The following is a 17336-nucleotide window of genomic DNA, read 5'->3' on the forward strand; positions in this document are numbered from 1 at the left end:
TCCTCAGCCTCCCCACCGAAGGCGGAGCCCAACATGGGGCTTGAGCTCACGATCCCAGGATCATGACCTGAGCTGAAACCAGCAGTTGGACGCTTCACCAACTGGGCCATCCAGGTGCCCCCTAATTTGTGAACTTTTTAAAGGGAAAGTTGAATAATGGCTCAAAAATGAGTCATTGTCCAAAGTGTCTTTGTCCTGACTACCCAAGTGCCCTGCGTCTGTCCCTGCCGTCTATCTGTCCCCTCTGAACGGTGGGCCACGGAGCAGGGTTGGTGGGGGCGGGCAGCAGAGGAAACCCTTCCGCACCCAGGGCCACAGGGGCCACAAGGGAACAGGGCGCGGACTCGCCCCCACATGGTCTCCACGAGTGACACGGAAAATGACTTCTGGGTAACGGGCGCAGCCTCCAGAAAGTCAGCCACGGGACAGGAAAGACGTCCCCTTCCTGCCCTCGTCCTCTCGATTCAGTACCTGCCTCTGTCTTGAGCTTCGCCCTTCCACTCGGACAAGGGCAGGACACAGATGACACACTGAAGCAAATACACAATTTATTCACTAAAACGAGAACAAAATTTCCATCACATGGAAACATCAAGTTACATAACCAAATTTGTTTATTTAGAAATAGAAGTAAGTGTTGGCAACACTTTTTGTAGAAGTCAAGAAAACTGGGCGCGTTTCACAATGGGGAGTGTCCCTGTGGGCCGGTCAGTAGTATTGCTTCAGGAGAGAGAACATTTCACAGATCTTTCCTATAACTTCCAGAAAGGTCAGCCAGCCGGACTTGGGCTCGAACTTCTTTACAAAGCCATCCTCCTGTTGGGGAATAAATTTCACAGTTTAAAAATCACGATACAGGGGCACCTGGGTGGCTCAGTGGGTTAAAGCCTCTGCTTTCGGCTCAGGTCATGATCCCAGGGTCCTGGGATCGAGCCTAGCGTCCAGCTCTCTGCTCAGCGGGGAGCCTCCTTCCTCCTCTCTGCCTGCTTCTCTGCCCACTTGTGATCTCTGTCAAATGAATAGGTAAAAATCTTGTAAAAAAAAGAAAAAAAAATCATGAGACAGATTAGAGAGATGAAAAGCAAAGAAACTGCCCCTTCACTAAAGCAGACAGTGGTCTCGTCGGCACCCGCACGGGTCTCCCCGCATCCATCCGCATCATCCCTGGGAGCAGTGCCCTCCAACAGAAACACAGCGCGGGCTAGAGAGGGAAGTTCAAGTTCGTAGCAGCCACATTTCTAAAGTAAGAGGAAACACGTAAAGTTGATTTAAAGAATATATTTATCTAAAATATTATGATTTCAAATAAATAAATAAAATATTATGATATCAATATGTAATCGATACGAAAGTTATTGAGCTGTTTTACATTCTTTGCCCAAACGCTTTGCAATACGCTGTGTGTTTTGCACTTAGAGCCCATCTGAAATCAGCCTAGCCACATCTCAAGGGTCCAAGGGCCGCATGCCGGACAGCACAGCTCTGAAGGACAGGAAGCCTCACTCCTCTTTTTTGGTTGTCTGACGTAGAACTGTGCACTGATGTTTGTAAACAGGACAGGGCTAGCGATAAAGCCGGGTGCAGCAGGGCCTCTGAGCCCGAGAAGAGCTGGTTTTCTCTATCCTGATTCATTCCATCTCTGATCACAGTTTTAAAACAACAGTGTGAACTGCGCACTGTAATTCTGGACGGTGATTGTACAGTGTCCTGACTGCAGAGGACTTCTGAGATCACCCAGCCTAATACCTGCTCTTATTTTGACAAACGAGGAAACCGAGGCCCCAGAGAATGTGAGTGGCCTGAGGTCACCGACCTTCTGAGCTCCTGGGCCTGGAAGGGAAGGCTAACCTGTTCTTTTCATTCCATGAGCTTCCGAACAACCACCCAAAGAGTCAGAAAACTGTTGCAATCATTCTTTAAGTGTTCCTCCAGTGTGCTGGTCAGCCTTCAGCTACGTCCGGATTCTGGGGTGACAGGCCTTCACGCCACTGCTGGCGTAGGTGACCACATGGGAAAGGACACGCAGCGTATCTTGGGCAGCTGGAAGAGGCCCGCTGGTCCGCGCCCGCCACTGCCTGCTTGAGCGTAGCCAGAGCACAGACTGGCATGGTCTGGAGCACTTCCCAGGCAAAGGGTTGCCCAAGAAAGGCAGCTTCTGCTCACGCGTGTGTCAGGTGTGGTCCTGCTCTGAGACACGATGTCCCGGCCTAACCAGGGGTTCAGGCTGCTCCCTCTCTCCAGACTCACACACGTACACGCTTCTCGCTGGAGGTACGTGCGCCCCTCACTGCTTCCCTTCCCAGGATTCATGAAGCCCATGGGAACGGGGCACCGCCGCACGGCTGCTGCCACCATGACCGGGATCACTGTGTGGGACGACTGGGCAGTCAGCGTCTCACATAACGTTCCGCTTCTCCACCAAAGAGAGCCAACGCGGGGAAACCGACGAATTCGGCTCTAGGAAGATTAGAAAAGCTATGAAACGCTACAATTAAAAGGAGGGAATTCACAGTAGCTAAGCCTGCAAGCAACCGTCAGCGGCCGACGCGCGGGTCACCCAGACGCGCACGTCCCCTGGGTGGAACGCTGGTCCGCCTGAAGAAGGAGACACGCTCTGACCCCGGCCGCCCTGGGGACAGGCCTCGAGCACGTGATGCTCAGTGAGCCGAGTCCATCACGAGAAGACAAATACCGCACACCCCATGTACACGAAGAGCTCGGAACAGTCAGAATTGCAAAGTCAAAGCAGGACGGTGGCTGCCGCGATCTGGGGCACGGGAATGGGGAGCGAGTGTTCGGGCGCAGAGGCCTGCGGGCCGAGGCCAGTGATGTCCTCCTTCCGAGCAGGCAGCGCGACCGTCCGCACACAGACTCAGTCCGCCCGTTGTCAGAGGTGGGTCCTGGGGCCAGTCGGGAAGTGTTTCTACGAAGGAAGGCAACCCAAGTGTCTACCAGCTGGGAGCCGGTTAAGGAATCAGGATGCGTGAAGTGCGGGGGTTGTTCTGCAGACGCTGCAGATGTCAGCCCGGGGCCGGGGAGGTAGGGCTGGACGTACTCGGGAAGGCACGTGCGAGACTGTCCCGTGCACCTTCGTTGGGATGACAGACGGTGGACGACGCGTGTGGACACGTTCAGTGGTGGGAGTGATCTTTCTTCCGTCACACGTATATTTTCAATGATGCTATTTGTATCTTAGAACCATTCTGTGGGGTTCCTGGGTGGCTCAGTCAGTTGAGTGCCCGACTCTTGGTTCCCGCGCAGGTCATGATCTCGGGGTCCTGGGATCGAGCCCCGCGTCTGCTTCCACGCTGAGCTGGGAGCCTGCTTATGATTCTCTCTCCTGCGGTTCTGCTGCCCTGCCCCACCCTGGTCCCGTTCTCTCCGTCTCTCTCTTAAAAAAAAAATTACATGAAGATAGATCCAGAACTAGGGGTTCAATATCCTGTCAGTATTGCAGTAATAAGCAAGGGTGCCCAGATCTGGTTCTTCCGGGAAATACTTCCCGTTAAATTCAGCTACCTTGGCTTCAAGAAAGCCTCAAGCGTAAAATAATATCCTGCGTCTGTAATTCAAAGAAAACCAGACCCTCAGAATTGCTCAGAGCCAGCAAAGTACCACGTGGTGTCTGCACGCTTGTCAAATGACTCCTCATTATTCGCTCAACAGATACTTGCTGACCCTCGGCCACACGCCAGGCACTGTTTCAGGCGCTGGGAACAGCCTGGTGAATGAACACGCAGAGTCCTGGGCTCACTAAGCTTGGGACGGGGACCTGCATCCTGGTGCAGGGCCCAGGGCCGAACAGTGGGGGTGCCGTCAGCTGTGGGCGGCTGAGGGAGACACCCCCAGGAGGGCCGCAGGGGCCACGCACACCTCTGAGGTGAAGTTGTTCGGGGTAGTGGCCAGAGCCAGTGCAAAGGCCCTGGGGGGGGGAGGGCGGGGAGCGTTGCTTAGTTACCCAGGGAAGCTGGAGCAGAGAATGTGCAGGAGGGGCTCCTAGAAGGCGAGCCTGGATGGGATTTGAGTGCAGCAGTCAGTACTGGGTATGTGGCGCTTGCTCTCTGGGTGATTGGGGTGCTGGGGAGGGTTCAGACGAGGCCAGCACACGGCGGCTCCCAGTCTGGCTGCCACGTGGGGAGCAGGCCATGGCAGGGCGAGGACGGGAGTGGGAGTTCATCAGGGACAGGACTCCCTGATGAACGTGATGTAGGGTATGGGGAGTGGAGGGTCATGCCCAGGGTCAGAGAGTGTTCTGGAAGGACCCTCAGGGAGGCTCAAGTTCTGGCTCATGTCCCGTTTCGTGAAACGATTTTAAATCTCCAGCTAAAACCTCAGAGGACCGATCCGATCCCCAGATGGAATTCACGGGTGTGAGGGGTTCCTGGAGAGTCCGTCCCCTCACCATGAGCTCCTTGTGCCTGCGGAACACCAACTTGCTTGCGTGCACGTCTCTGCATGTCCTTTGGTCCAGACAGCTCTTCCCAGCAAGAGGCTCAAGGAACACCAGCGGCGGCCGCACCGGGGCCGCTCGTCTCCACCCCGCTCTGGAAAGTCCCAGCGGCGCCTGCACGTCCCAGTCTTGGACGGGGCTTTCTGTGCGTCCGCTTCTCAGGGCCGTGGGTTCAACCCTCTCGAAACGGCCCATGTACACTTAGTTGCATGAGATTTGGCATTCCACAAGGCGCTCTTCCAGAAGCGTCCGCCGTCTTCGAACTCCCCTACTCAGGTAGCCGTTACTGTGCCCCTCATACGGTGTGGACACGACGCATCTCCGTTCTGTCACGGGATACGCATTCTGCAGGGGGCCTCACTCACTCGGGGTCACACCAAGAGCAAAGCCAGGATTCAGATCCCAGTTTCGATGCCCTCCCCGCTCCCCAGGAGAGGGCGGGGAGGGGTGCGCCCGGCGTTTCTTCCCAGCAGGTCCTCATGGATGTGAAGGCCCAGCCTTTCTGCACGACAGATGGCGGCAGCTTTCCCATCGGACCGGCGGGGGCCCCTGCACTCTCGGCCATCTGCACTGGCAGGGGGCCAGGAGGAGGGAACCACACGCGTGGGAGGGGAAGAGAAAGAGAGGTGACAGCACCGGACGGAAGGAGGGGAGAAGGGAGAGAAGCAGGGGGCAGGGAGGGAGGAGGGAGAGCAGTCACTCACACTGATGAGCACGAGAAAGAACGTGGGAGTTCACCACTCACACAACCACACAACCGACACACGGGTCCCCGTTTCCCCGTTCCCGTGGGGACTCCGGTCTAACCAGGGCCTGGAACTTAGGAAGACTCAGTGTGGCTGAGCAGGGACGTCGCAGTCCGAGCTCTGCAGACGACCACGACGGCCCTGTTCCCCCGTATTACAGACGAGGACACGCGGCCCTAAGGTTCCCTAACTCGCTGGCCTCCCGGGGCGCTGGGTGCCGGCACCTGGCCTCCAGCCCAGGTGCTCGGAGAATCTGTGCTGTGTCACCCCATGCGTACTCAGGCTTGTAACGCCATGGAGTTGCATGTGTTCTGTGGCCGTGTGCTGAGGGCTCTTCTCGCCGTGCCTCGTTGACATGCATTCTAGTCAAGCCACGGGCAAGCAGTCTGGGTGACAGCAGGCGGGACAGTGGACCCTGGGCTTCCGGCTGTCACTGCGGAGTGATCTCGCCCATCTGAAAATTCAGACTCTACCAGAGCAGGCATGTGACAAAGCCATCTGCCCCAAGACGAGCCCTTCCTGCGTTCAGTTCACTCGCTCGGACCGTGTGTCAGCGTCTCGGGGAGTAAAGTCTCACGTGGCCGAGCTCGTCCTGACTCAGGTGGCTCGGCCACTCCTTCGTGCGACCACAGAAGTGCCAAGCCCAAGACCTAAGCTCTTCGGGGCTCTAAGCCCTCCGAAACCGAGGAGCCCCGTGAACACTGAGGGTGCACGCGGGCACACGTGTGAGTCTGTGCGTCACTCCCACCTGGGCCACCCCTGGAAGACGAGTCCATTTCTGGAAATTCTCAGAGACAGTCCCCGCCCCCACTGAAGATGAGTTCCACGAGCTCACAGTCTGTGTTGTTGAGAAGATGCATTTTTAATAAACAGTCATCACTGTGTGGGTGACAAGTACCGGTGTGAGTCATGGGACACATGCACACGGGCCCCTGGGCTAGATAAGCGTTGCCTTCGCGGAAACCTACGCGTCTGTGGCCAGCAGAGCTTCCCACAGCTGACTGGGGGGCAGCGGGACCCTCCACACCCAGGATCCATTCAGCTCCAAGCCCATGAGAGTCAGGGACAAGAAACGCCTCATCACCACACAGGAAGGGACGGTGTGGGGGACGTCACATAAAATGTGACCCCACCAAGGGTCAGAACATTTATAATAATGGGTTGCCTGGCTGGCCCGGATGGAGGAGCGTGCAACTCTAGACCTCGGGGTCGTGAATTTGAGCCCCAAGTTGGGTATGGAGTTTACTTAGAATTAAAATCTTTAAAAAATAAATAAAAAATTCACAGAACATTTATAATAAAGGAAAGCAGCTATACTTTCAAAAGACAGTTAACATACCAGAAGATATCTGCCACATTTATAAGAATAATATATAAAAGTATATTTTACATAAAAATAGTATATAAAACATCTTTCATATATCAAAATATTTGAAAATAAAAGCATACAAGAAAGATTTGCTACAAATCAATGAGAAAAAGACAAAAAGTAGGAAAATGGGTGAAGAGTATAAATAGGCTATTCCCTAAGAATTGGGTGTGGTCAGTAGAGGTGTGGACCGTGCGCGGCCTCACGGGCAGGCAAGGAAGCAGGAACTAAAACAGGAAGTTGGATAGCGTCTCCTAACCCAACGGAGAGGGGAGATTAGGGCAGGTCAGCTGGGGTGGGGGCAACGTCGCCGAGCCTCTCTGGACGGCAAGGACCTGATGCGTTGAGAAGTGGACGTGGCTATCCAAACCCCCCGGGGGGAGCATGAGTGGACGTGCCTGGGAACGCACTATTTGTGGGGCAAAGTGGAAATAACCGAGAACTCCTCCAGCCCGACCCGGCCAGACCCTCCACGGTATATACGGACAGCAGCGTGTGTAGAACTCTTTACAATATTATATTTTCTTTTTCTTTTTTTTTTTAAGAGCTGGAAAGAGAGAGAAAGAAACAGATGGGGGAAGGGGCCGAAGGAGGGGGAACCCTAAGCAGGCTCTGTGCTCATCATGGAGCCCAGTGTGGGGCTCGATCCCATAAGCCTTAGATCATGACCTCAGCTGAAATCAAGAGTCAGACACTTAACTGACTCAGCCCTGAGCCTCCCCCCAAAAACACTGTGTATATTTTCTATTCTCTGTAAATACATTCACTAGGCAAGATTTGCATGTAACGTAATTGTTAACAGCAGATCGTTGTCACTAGGGGGAAAAAAAGGCTAGCCTTGGGGGTTGGCAGGCTAGGGTCCTCGGAGACAGGAGTGCTTCGGGAAAGGGTGAAGTGGATCAGGTCTAACAACAAGCGTCCAGCTGTGAAAAGCCATTAATCAAAGCTTCTGACAAAGCCCTCTCCACCTCCCACTCTGGGCGTTTTGAGGTTTTGATAATAAAGTGAATTTTTGTTTGGAAATTCCCCAATAAAGTTTCTATAGCTGGTGGCACAGCACATTAGTTTTTTATCAACAGGCTTTAACAGCTAGAGTTTGTTCTATTAGAAAACTGACCAAGAAAAGCAATTTGTAAACAATGAATTTGCAAAGTGTACCTGTGTTTTGCAACATAATAACTACCCAAATGTAACAGCATCTCCTACGGACTAAAGCTACGCTGTCACGACAGCCTGGCTGGACCCTGACTGGGCTCCGCTGCTGACGCGGACAGGGGAGATGCCGCGTGGCTCCCCGACTCAGCCACAACCCTTCACGCTGTTAGGAAGGAACATGGCAAGCACACGTATCTTCCAACCACAGAGCTCTAACTGCCTGGAAAGGAGCCAGAAATGTCTTCTTGTTTTAAAAACAAGAAACTTTTAAAAACAAGTCACCCAGAGAAAATAGTGGATTTTTAACAACTAGCAAGAAATCATGCATCCCTCGGTCATGGGTAAAAGCAGTGAACAAGGTTCCCACTGTACGTACCCAGCCTCCGTTCTGTCTTATCCACTCCCTCATGTTTGTCGTGATGAACTCTGCCACAAAGTAAGAAACCCTGGAAGCATCCACGTCCGGGGAAATTCGCTCCCGGAGGAGCTTCTTGGAGAGAATGCCTTCAAAGGCAAACACGGTCACAATCCTCCCCCAGTTAATGATGCCGTCTTCAAATTCCTTTTCCATGACTTGATTGAAGATGGTTCTGGCAGTGTCGATGGACCCCACATCAAAGCTGTCCAAGCATGGTCTCAAGTTCTGTTCCACCTCCCCCTGCACGGAGGAGGCCACGTCCCGCAGGACCCGGGACACTCTGCTGGCGGCCGGGCTGGGCTGCGGGATCTGCAGGACATGCCTCACGTAGTCCTGGGCCAGCGACAGCGTGTACCCGAACTCACTGTCTGTCATCTTCCGCCCGCCCCGCAGGCCCGTCTGCTGTGCGCTCTCCCGGGAGCGGCCAAGGCCAAATGAGGCCGGTCCCGGCCGGGCTGGGGATGTGACTCACGGCGATGCGTGGAAGCCGGTGGAATTTCTGTGTGCATCACCGGACGGCTCCTTCCTCCTCGTCACTCTCGGGCGTGGGCTGCGTGTGAAAGAGAAAGTTGAAACCGTGGAAGAGGGAAATGGTTCGGTGAGAGGCCACTTCCTCAAACTGTCAGTGATTAACTCGGAGACTTAAGGGCTGAAGGCAGGACGTAGAGAAACCAAAACTACCCCCCCACCCCCCACCCGCCGGCTGTCATCTCACCCCATAATGCCACTTTTAAGAACTGAAAGCAGGTGTCACACACGCGCACCCGAACGGTCACGGCAGCGTTATTCATGGTCATCAGAAGGTAGGAACGGCCTGAAGGTTGGTCAGCAGAGACCCAGCGACTCCAGTCAGGGCCAGTTACTGGAAGGAAGCGCCGCTGCAGGGGGAGGGGGGCTGCCGAAGCCAGTGGGGGGTGGTCCCCCATGCTGGGGACACTCAGTAGGAGCTGTGCGCGTCGCCCTGAGCCAGCCGAGCGGGGACACCCGGCGCAGACCGCTGGGGCAGGCTCACTCTCACTGGGAACCAGCATCCACTGGGGATGAAAACATGTTGGAGGCGCCCAGAGGTGGTGTCACACACCCTGCCCCCACACCAGACTTCGCTAAATCGCTCCTGTCGAGATGGGGGGTTTATATTCTGCGAATGTCACCTGCAGAAAAGTGTCAAGACAGCCACCAGCTGAGCCAGGGTAGTGACAGCTGGGGACAGAGCTGAGTCAGCCGCGGCGGAGCAGCTGGGAAGCCCGGAGCCTGGCTCAGGGACACCATCCTGGACACTGCGGACTTGAGCCTGGGAGGGGTGGACGGGGGCGGGGGCCCATCTCCTCCTCTGGCCTTCACCTCTCGTGGACCCTGGAACTTCTGACCCACAGAAAACAAGCCCTTGCTTCTCGCTCTTGAGTCTTGTTGAAAATAGAAACGCCAGCACCCGAGTGGCTCAGACTCACGCGCACAAGTCTCCTTGTCCCTCGCTTGCCACGTGCCTGGCATCTGTGAGGGGACCACGTGGACGGCCTCACGAGCTCAGGCAGGTGAGCCCGGAGCCCTGGCTCCTCACCGTCCTCCCCTCGGGTGGCCGCTGAGCCACCGCCTGCCATCAGGGTGTCCCCTGGTGAGCACATGAGGTGAGGGCGAGGGCCTGGGGCACGGGGCACGGGCAGACTGGGCTCTGCAAAGGGCCGGTGAGAGGGAGCTAGGGCGGATGGCAGGTCTCCCAGCAGAGTGCTGGCGGCGGGGAGGGGAGGCCCACATCCCGGGCACGGCCACGGCCGCAGGGCCACCAGCGCTGTTCGCAGGTGGGATGGGCTGGGAGCCCTGCAGGACTGAAGCCACGCTCCCAGCCACGTCTGGAGCAACCTCGAGACTCCGTGTCCGGAATGACTATAGACAGGAGACATAGTTCACGTACAAGGTGCATTTCTGAACACGCACACGAGGCCTAGAGGGGAAGGGAGCGCCCTAGGGCTGCGGTGGCGGTGGAGGCGGCCCTGCCAGGGCTCCCACTTCAGGGACGCAATGGCAGAGGGCTCCACGGCTGCGTCCCAAGTGCCACCATCCTCCGCAGTGTCCCACAGACCACTGCCCGTCAAAACGGAGCAAGGCAGGGACTGCACGGAGACCAGCCCACTAGTCAGCCTCCTCTGGAGGGCAGCTTGGTTTCCGTGACTCACCAGCAGTGCTGGGGACATTTTCTGAGACTGGGCTCTTCCTCCAGCCTCCCTCCACCATCCACTGCGGCCTCCGTGCTCCCAGCCTCTACCCCTGCCTCCCCCTGCTCTTGGCGAGTCTCTGGGACACCCGACCCCCTGAGGCTGGGGTCCTGAACGGGCAGGGGACCCGCACGGAGCACAGGGGTGCACTGCACACGTGTGCTGGGCCTCGGCTCCTCTGTGTCCCCGGGGAGAGTCCTTCCAAGCCCCTCCGAAATGCCTGCTCACCCACAGGAGGCACCTTCCTTCCTCCAAACAACTGCCGGGCACCCGAAGAGCCAGCCAAAGCTTACTCCTCTCCCTGTGGAGAAGCAGTATGAGCCTGCGGGGTCAGAGCTGCAGTCAGGCCTTCCATGGTCGGGGGCACGGTCTCTCTCTCACCCGTGCCCGAGCCCGCACCTGTCCTTAATCTGTTGGACAAGTGGAGTGCGTCTCCCACTGCAGCCCGCTTTACTTTATTCCAGAGTTTCTAGTCACTTCTCTGAACAGATGGCAGAGAGAAAGACAAAGTCTTTGCTAAAAAGAATGATTTCTTTTTATGCAAAGTGTAATGACTTAAGGGGTGTGTTGGGGGAAATAGGGGGCCAGGGGCACGCGGCCGGCCACAGACTGGGTGTGTGCATGGGGCGGGGGCACGTGGCCGGCCATAGCCCAGGCGTGAACACAAAGGAAGGTGTCCTTTCTCAGCATCACGACCACCTGTGTCTGCACTCACCTGGGCCCGGCCTATGCACGCTTCCTCATCCCCCTGAGCTGCTCTGTGCACACGGGGAATTCTGGATGAAGTGCGGGCTCCGTGCTGATGCAGGCTGAGGGCGTCGCCCGGAGCGTGTGGGGTCTGGAACCTGTACTTGGCCTGTGTCAGGTGCTCAAGATACGAATGTCTGCCCCTGGAGAACTCTCTGTCTAGGAGACACCGTGCCTTCTTAGAGGCAAAGACCTGTGGGTAGAATGATGAGAGGCGGCTCCTGGGGCTTAACTTCCAATATGGGGGCCCCTCCTGGAGCCCCTTGGAGGCCATGGGCCGGGTTTGTGGGCCCACCACGATGCTGGGCAGCTGCAGGTACACCTGGCTCACACTCCTCTCCTCTGGGCCTGGGACTGATGGGTGGCGGCAGATGACAGGTGACTTCCTAACTGTGTCCTCACCGCACCAGCACCCGTGGCCTGACTGTCCCTTCTTGTCTAGAAGCTTCTACCAAAGAAGCAAGAGGCTTGGCCAGGGCTGAGGGAGGGATCAGCATTCGAGGAAAATGATGGGAACCGTGTGAGTCGTGTCGATGACCAACCGCCTTTCCCATCTGTATGGCGCACTAAGCTGCGTCATTGCCAGCACGATCACAGGCCTGCACGGGGACGACCCCACACTCGCTCGCCACGTTCACGTGGTCTGCACATCTGTCCACAGACATTCCGCTTCTCTACCGCTTCCCCCAGAGCAGCGCCCAGATCTGGACGGCGGGAGCAACATACTGGCGCCTGGCTGTGGAATGCGGGCAGGGCCAGGGCACGGGGACGACTCTCTGCTCCACGATGCCCACGTGGCAGGCTGGGGCTCGTCTGTACGGTGTCCCCAGCCCAGACGTTCCACCTGGCGGTTCCAGGTCCTGAGAGTGGGGGTTCCAGCGACAGATGCCGGCTACCAATGGCCTTTCCTAAGCCAGCTGGGAGCTCAGGGGGCTCCATTTCTATCCTCCAGTACCAGCAGGTGAAGCCACAAGCCTGCAGCTGTCCACGGAGGCAAACACCACTGTTATTAGGAGGAAGCGTGTCAGAGAAGCTGCTGCAGGGCTTTCAGACGGCCGCAGCGGGCCACGCACACGCCGGGTCACTTATGTGCACACTCATACCATCAGGTGATGCAGACAGGCAGCTCTGACGCTGGAGGGACCCGGCAGGTGCTGGGGCCACGCCGCCCCCCTGTGCTCCCGGGCGGCCGCCGCAAGGCTAAGAGCGCCCTGGGTCAGAGCCCTCTGGAGATGAGCCTCTGTTCTTCCCTCCGTCCCAACGGTGGGAAGCCCGGTCTGTCCTTGTCGCCTCCTGTGCCGGCAGAGCTCAGTGGGGAACAGGAGGCTCCCCTGGCTGCTGAGTGGCCGGGAGAATCCCAGCACCAGGACCCGGGTCCCAGGTGTGTGACCTCAGGGAGAGGCTGCGGAGGTCGACTTCTCTTTTCCCAAAAGGTGGAACTTGAGTGGGAAACTGCTGGGCTTTTCGCTGCCTCGCAGGCAGTTGTTCCGGGGAACCCCCGGTCCCCACTTGCTCTTTTGCTCTGGCTGCTTCCCCTTTCCAGGGCAATGGCCAGGGCAGACTGTCCACAGAGGGCGGTGGTCTAGAACAGGGACACCACCGGGACACAGAGGGGAGTGGGATGTGCGCCAGAGGACGCCTGCGTGGCCCCCGTCCTCTCCCACGGTCCGCTGGGGCCACGCCTCAGCTGTCAGGATGTGGGGGAGGCAAGCCCGCTCCCCTCAGGAAAAGCCAGTGGCCCAGTATGACACGGCTCCCAGCGGAAGCTTGGTTTCCCGCCCAGGACACTGATATCTAGGAAATCCTAGGAGCAAGATAAGCCCATGGGATTTCCCCCAAGTCTCCTGCTGTACTTGGGAGCAAGGCCTAGTGGGTGCAGGAGGGGACCCGTAGGTCTGCAGCAAGAGAGTTGGGGGGGCAGGGAGGGGAGGAGAAGGGGGTGTAGACAGAGGCGGCCAGTGGGGTAGCATTTTTCAGTGAGGTCACAGAGACCACGGGGCGGGGGATGGAGGAGGAAAGAGAGGGGGTAAGCCGGGGAGGGTTAAAATGATGATCGGTGCCTCCGAGGACAGAATACCCAGCGTAGCCTGGAATGCCGTGCAAGTCTGTCCACGCCTGCGCGTACAGGGGTGCGCTCCCACCGGCCTCTCCTCACCCTCTCTGAATCTCTCCTGATACCCGCTGCCCATCCCACTCACCCACTCGGGGCCCGCCAAGGGCTTCCCATGGCCCGAGAAGAGGGGCTCAAGCTCCTCGAAGGAACTTCTGCTCTGGTTTGACCTCCTTGGTCCACTGACTTTGCCACACTCCAGCCCCTGTCCTGGCTCCATGCCTGTGGCTCTGCGTCCCCGTCCGCAGGGCCCAGCCCAGCAAAGCCCCCCCACCCCGAGCCAGGATGCGTCTCCGCGTCTGTGCCCCCGCCGGCTTCCTGGCCGTGCACACCTGTACTGGGTGCCGGGCAGGCAGCTCCCCGGGGAGAAGGGTTGTCCCGCTCACCCGGGATCCTTCCAGAGGGCCCTCGCGGTGCCCGGCACGTCCGGGCGCTCCACGAATGCCGGCTGGGTTCTCGTCTGTCTTTGCACCCACCGAGTGTTTGCAAACGGACTGAATGGCCGCAGGTCTGAGCCGGGGCAGGAGCCACATCCCTTCTCCTGCGGAGCTTCGCTGGTGACACGAGGAAGCACAGGGCTTGTCTTTGTCCCGTGTCGGTCTGTGGGGAGAGCAAGAGAAAAGCCCACTTGAGTGATGGGGACAAAAGAGCTCGGATTTCCCTGCCCTCCGCGGAACAGCAGGACCCACAACACACGGTGAAGGAAGCACAGGTGTGTTTGGGGATCGAGAGTGAAACCGGGCCCCCTCCCCTGTAGGGCAGCTCCGTGTGGCGAGCGACGACTTGGAACACCCGAAGTACACAGCCCAGCCGGCCACCGCAGCTCACTCAGCCCGCTGCCCCGCAGACCTCACCGCGCACCTGCCACGGCCACGCACCTGCCATGGCCGCGCACCGCACCGCGTCCAGGGGCCCGTGTCAGGAGCTCAGAGCTTGCCATGTCACAGACCCTCACAGACCGCCAGGAGCTTCCACTGTTGGACGCTCAGAGCCACCTCATGACAGGACGTGCCCTCAGGCCTGGCGGGCACGGGGAGCGGGGCTCAGAGGGGGAGGCCGGGCTGCGAGAGACTCCCACCGGCTCCTGCCGGCCCAGCACACCCACCACCAGCGAACACACCCCAGGCGCGGCACGGAGACGCTTTCTGACACAGCCGAGTCGCTGACTCGGTCACACAGAGAGAAGACACAGACCTGGGGTCACCGCAGCCAGGGAGCTCGAGTGTGCTGAGAAAGAAGGGGAGGCTGGGAGGGCTTAACTGGGAGAGGGGCTCGGTCAGAGCCGCACTGCGGGAAGGTGAGCCGGACAGGACCGGCTGCGGAGGACACAGGGACTTATCAGCGTTATTGAGACGCCGTTTCCAAATATAAAAACCCACCTACGTAACGTGCCCACTTCAGGGCACTTGGGCAAGAGTCTGAACACCGATGTTAGTGTATGAACTGTTCTGAGCACCCCAGAGCGTCTCTCCGTGCCCCTCTGCACTCTGTCCCATCGCCCTCCTGGGCCCAGGCAGCCACGGATCTCCTGAGACGTCCTGGAAGCTTCTCCATACACCTCTTCGTCAAAGTTAGAACTTGTCGCTCCTAAAGGGCTCCAAGCCTCCCCGGCATGGTGCCATCCGGAGAGCTCAGGCATTGGCTTCACCGAGAAACATCCTGGAAAGAGGCCAAGATACTTCCTGTCCCCATGACCGTGACTGCCCCAACACCCGTCCTGCACGTGGGACCACGGCGGGTCTCACCGAGAGCATTGTCCTCGAGGTGCATCCCGAGGCCCATCTCAGAATTTCCTTCCTTTTTAAAGTAAACGGGAACTCGCCGTGTGCACCGACCCCATTCCCCTTCTCCGCGCACTGGGCAATGGACATCGACCTGGTCTCCGCCGGCCGGCTGCGGCAAACGGCGCTGCGGTGAACCTGGGTGTGCAAGTAGCTGTCCAAGTCCCCGGCCACGTGCCCGTAAGCGAAGCTGCGCGGTCACAGCCGTCGGGCTTCGTGAAGAACACGCTGGCAAAAGGGAGGACGTTCCGGAGAGAGAGGGGGAGGAGCGCAGGGGAGCGGTGCCCAGGCCGGCAGGTGCGTTCTTTATCCCCTCACAGAACCGGAGCCGCGCTGGTGCTTTGCTGACCCCTCCCCTTTGGCTCACACACACGCGCGGTCCCATGCACACTCACACGCACACTCATGAGCTGTCACGTGTGCAGTCACACACGTGTACATACGCACACACAAGACACTCGTGCACACACCCCCCACACACACAGCTACCGTCAGCATCCTGGGCACCAGACCACGTGTCAACAGAGACAGGAAAACGCCCGGGACGGGCACCTCTTCAGTGGCCCCGAGCGCCTGGGCCGCATGGGCTGCGAGGCGGACGCCGCACTGTCTGGAGGCTCCGGGAACGGAGGTGTTGGCCATGTTGGGCTTTCGTAGCTCGCTGGCTTTTGGACTCCTCTGTAACTGCTGCGTCCACGACCTTGGCTGTGAGAGGGCAACCTGCGGCGCGTCTGACGGATCCTCACCCCGAGGAGATTCCCGATGACCGTGGGGCCCACAGAGCCATGCTGACTTGGAAGATGCCCACAGAGCCAGGCCAGGCTCTGCTGGCCTCCTTCATGCTGGGGTCGGAGCCTCCCGGCGCCCCCCATGCTGGCTCTGCTCATGTCCTAGGACCCCGGGAATGCCACACATGGGTTAGTAGTTCACAGGACGACATGGGCAGGGCTGGCCTGGCTGTCTCAGTCCCCAGAAAGGGCTCTCACTTTAGCCAGCACCTCCCCAGCCCCTCGAGATGGTGGGGACGGCCACAGCGAGCTCCCAACCAGTCTGGAGGCCCTTCCTGCCCCGAGGCTTCCAGTCCGTATCACCTGCAGCCCCACCAGGAAGAGGTCCCCGCGTGGAGGGGATGTCCCTGTGCCCCGACCTGAGTCAGATGTCTCCTCTGGGTCGCAAGTGATCACATCCTTAAAGGACACCAGATTTCCGCCTTTCCCAAAGCCAATGTCTTTGTGCTTCTTCCTTTTCAGCATAGACGGCAAGTGACACTCGGGGACGAGGCTGGAGCGACCCCACCTTCCAGCAGGGACGCAGCACAGCAGGGGGAGAGGCCCCGGGCTGGAGAAGACATGCCGAGACTGGGTTGCTGGTCCTGACCCCCGCCCCCGGACTTAGAGCTCTCTGCCTCTGGGCACTTCCTGTAGGGGTCATCATAGTACCTGTCTTCTTGACGGCGGCTTAGCGCACGGGGGGCTCAGCGCACGGGGGGCTCAGCGCACGGGGGGCTCAGTGCGCGGGGGGCTCGCAAACCGGAAAGCTCCGTGTCAGTGCGCGCTGCTCCCCCACCCCCTGAGGGCTTCGGGGTCACTCCCCCTTCTCAGCAGACCCTGCGCCTGCGCTCAGTGGTGCCTCACTGCCCGCGACGGTAGGCTCCAGACCCCGGAGCTGCCATGCCAGGCTCAAACTCGGGCATCCTGGACCCACTTTCCCATCTGGGCCTCCATCTCTCCACCTATAACCTAAACAGAAAATGGACCAGGGGCACCTGGGTGGCTCAGTGGTTAAGCCTCTGCCTTCGGCGCAGGTCATGATCCCAGAGTCCTGGGATCGAGTCCCGCATCGGGCTTTCTCTCTCTCTCTCTCTCTCTCTCTCTCTGTGTCAAGTAAATGAATTTTTAAAAATCTTAAAAAAAAAATGGACCAGAATGTTTCTAAATTTTCTCCCAGTTCCCCACATTTTTTGCTTCATATCTAGATCTTTATAAGGGCTCATCAGGCTCCTGAGGTAAAGCAAAGCTGCTTCCAGTCTAGCAAGACAAGCACGCGGTGGGGGCAGGACCGCACGGATCAGCAAAGTCCTGAGATCTGTGAGGGTCGAGGGACCCTGGGGGACATCACACCACCTCTTCTTGTGGGTATTAAAATTCTTCTGTGGTAAAAATGTTTGTTTGCTTCTTTGTTTTAAGAATAGAATCTTGAGAAGCGCCTGGGTGGCTCAGCAGGTTAAAGCCTCTGCCTTCGGCTTGGGTCATGGTCTCAGGGTCCTGGGATGGAGCCCCCCATCGGGGTCTCTGCTCGGCGGGGAGCCTGCTTCCCCCTCTCCCTCTGCCTGCCACTACCCCTGCTTGTG

At 58.2% G+C, this 17336-nt stretch overlaps 1 protein-coding gene and 1 long non-coding RNA gene across 2 annotated transcripts in view; one reads left to right on the forward strand and one right to left on the reverse strand.

Annotated features, from left to right (window-relative positions):
- Nucleotides 1-16404, forward strand: part of LOC131835498 (uncharacterized) — a 30862-nt gene extending 14458 nt beyond the window's left edge. Inside the window, exon 3 of the long non-coding RNA XR_009355199.1 lies at nt 16237-16404. This is a non-coding gene — a long non-coding RNA (uncharacterized LOC131835498). The remainder of the gene's footprint in view (nt 1-16236) is intronic.
- Nucleotides 592-11562, reverse strand: BCL2A1 (BCL2 related protein A1). Its single transcript, XM_059179810.1, has 3 exons — nt 11064-11562; nt 8097-8688; nt 592-816 (listed from the first exon to the last, which is right to left on the reverse strand). Exons 2-3 carry the CDS (start codon nt 8511-8513, stop codon nt 709-711), a joined length of 525 nt encoding a protein of 174 aa, XP_059035793.1. The 5' UTR covers nt 8514-8688; nt 11064-11562; the 3' UTR covers nt 592-708.
- Nucleotides 16405-17336: the final 932 nt, after the last annotated feature.

The sequence above is a fragment of the Mustela lutreola genome, chromosome 7, assembly GCF_030435805.1.
Source record: "Mustela lutreola isolate mMusLut2 chromosome 7, mMusLut2.pri, whole genome shotgun sequence".
In the NCBI taxonomy this organism is placed as follows: domain Eukaryota; kingdom Metazoa; phylum Chordata; class Mammalia; order Carnivora; family Mustelidae; genus Mustela; species Mustela lutreola.

Excerpts from the sequence above, each read along its gene's own strand:
- BCL2A1 (XM_059179810.1), bottom strand. The coding sequence starts at position 8,513 with ATGACAGACAGTGAGTTCGGGTACACGCTGTCGCTGGCCCAGGACTAC. Across the intron at positions 817-8,096 it reads TAAGACAGAACGGAGGCTGG|GAGGATGGCTTTGTAAAGAA; the intron begins GTACGTACAGTG and ends ATTCCCCAACAG.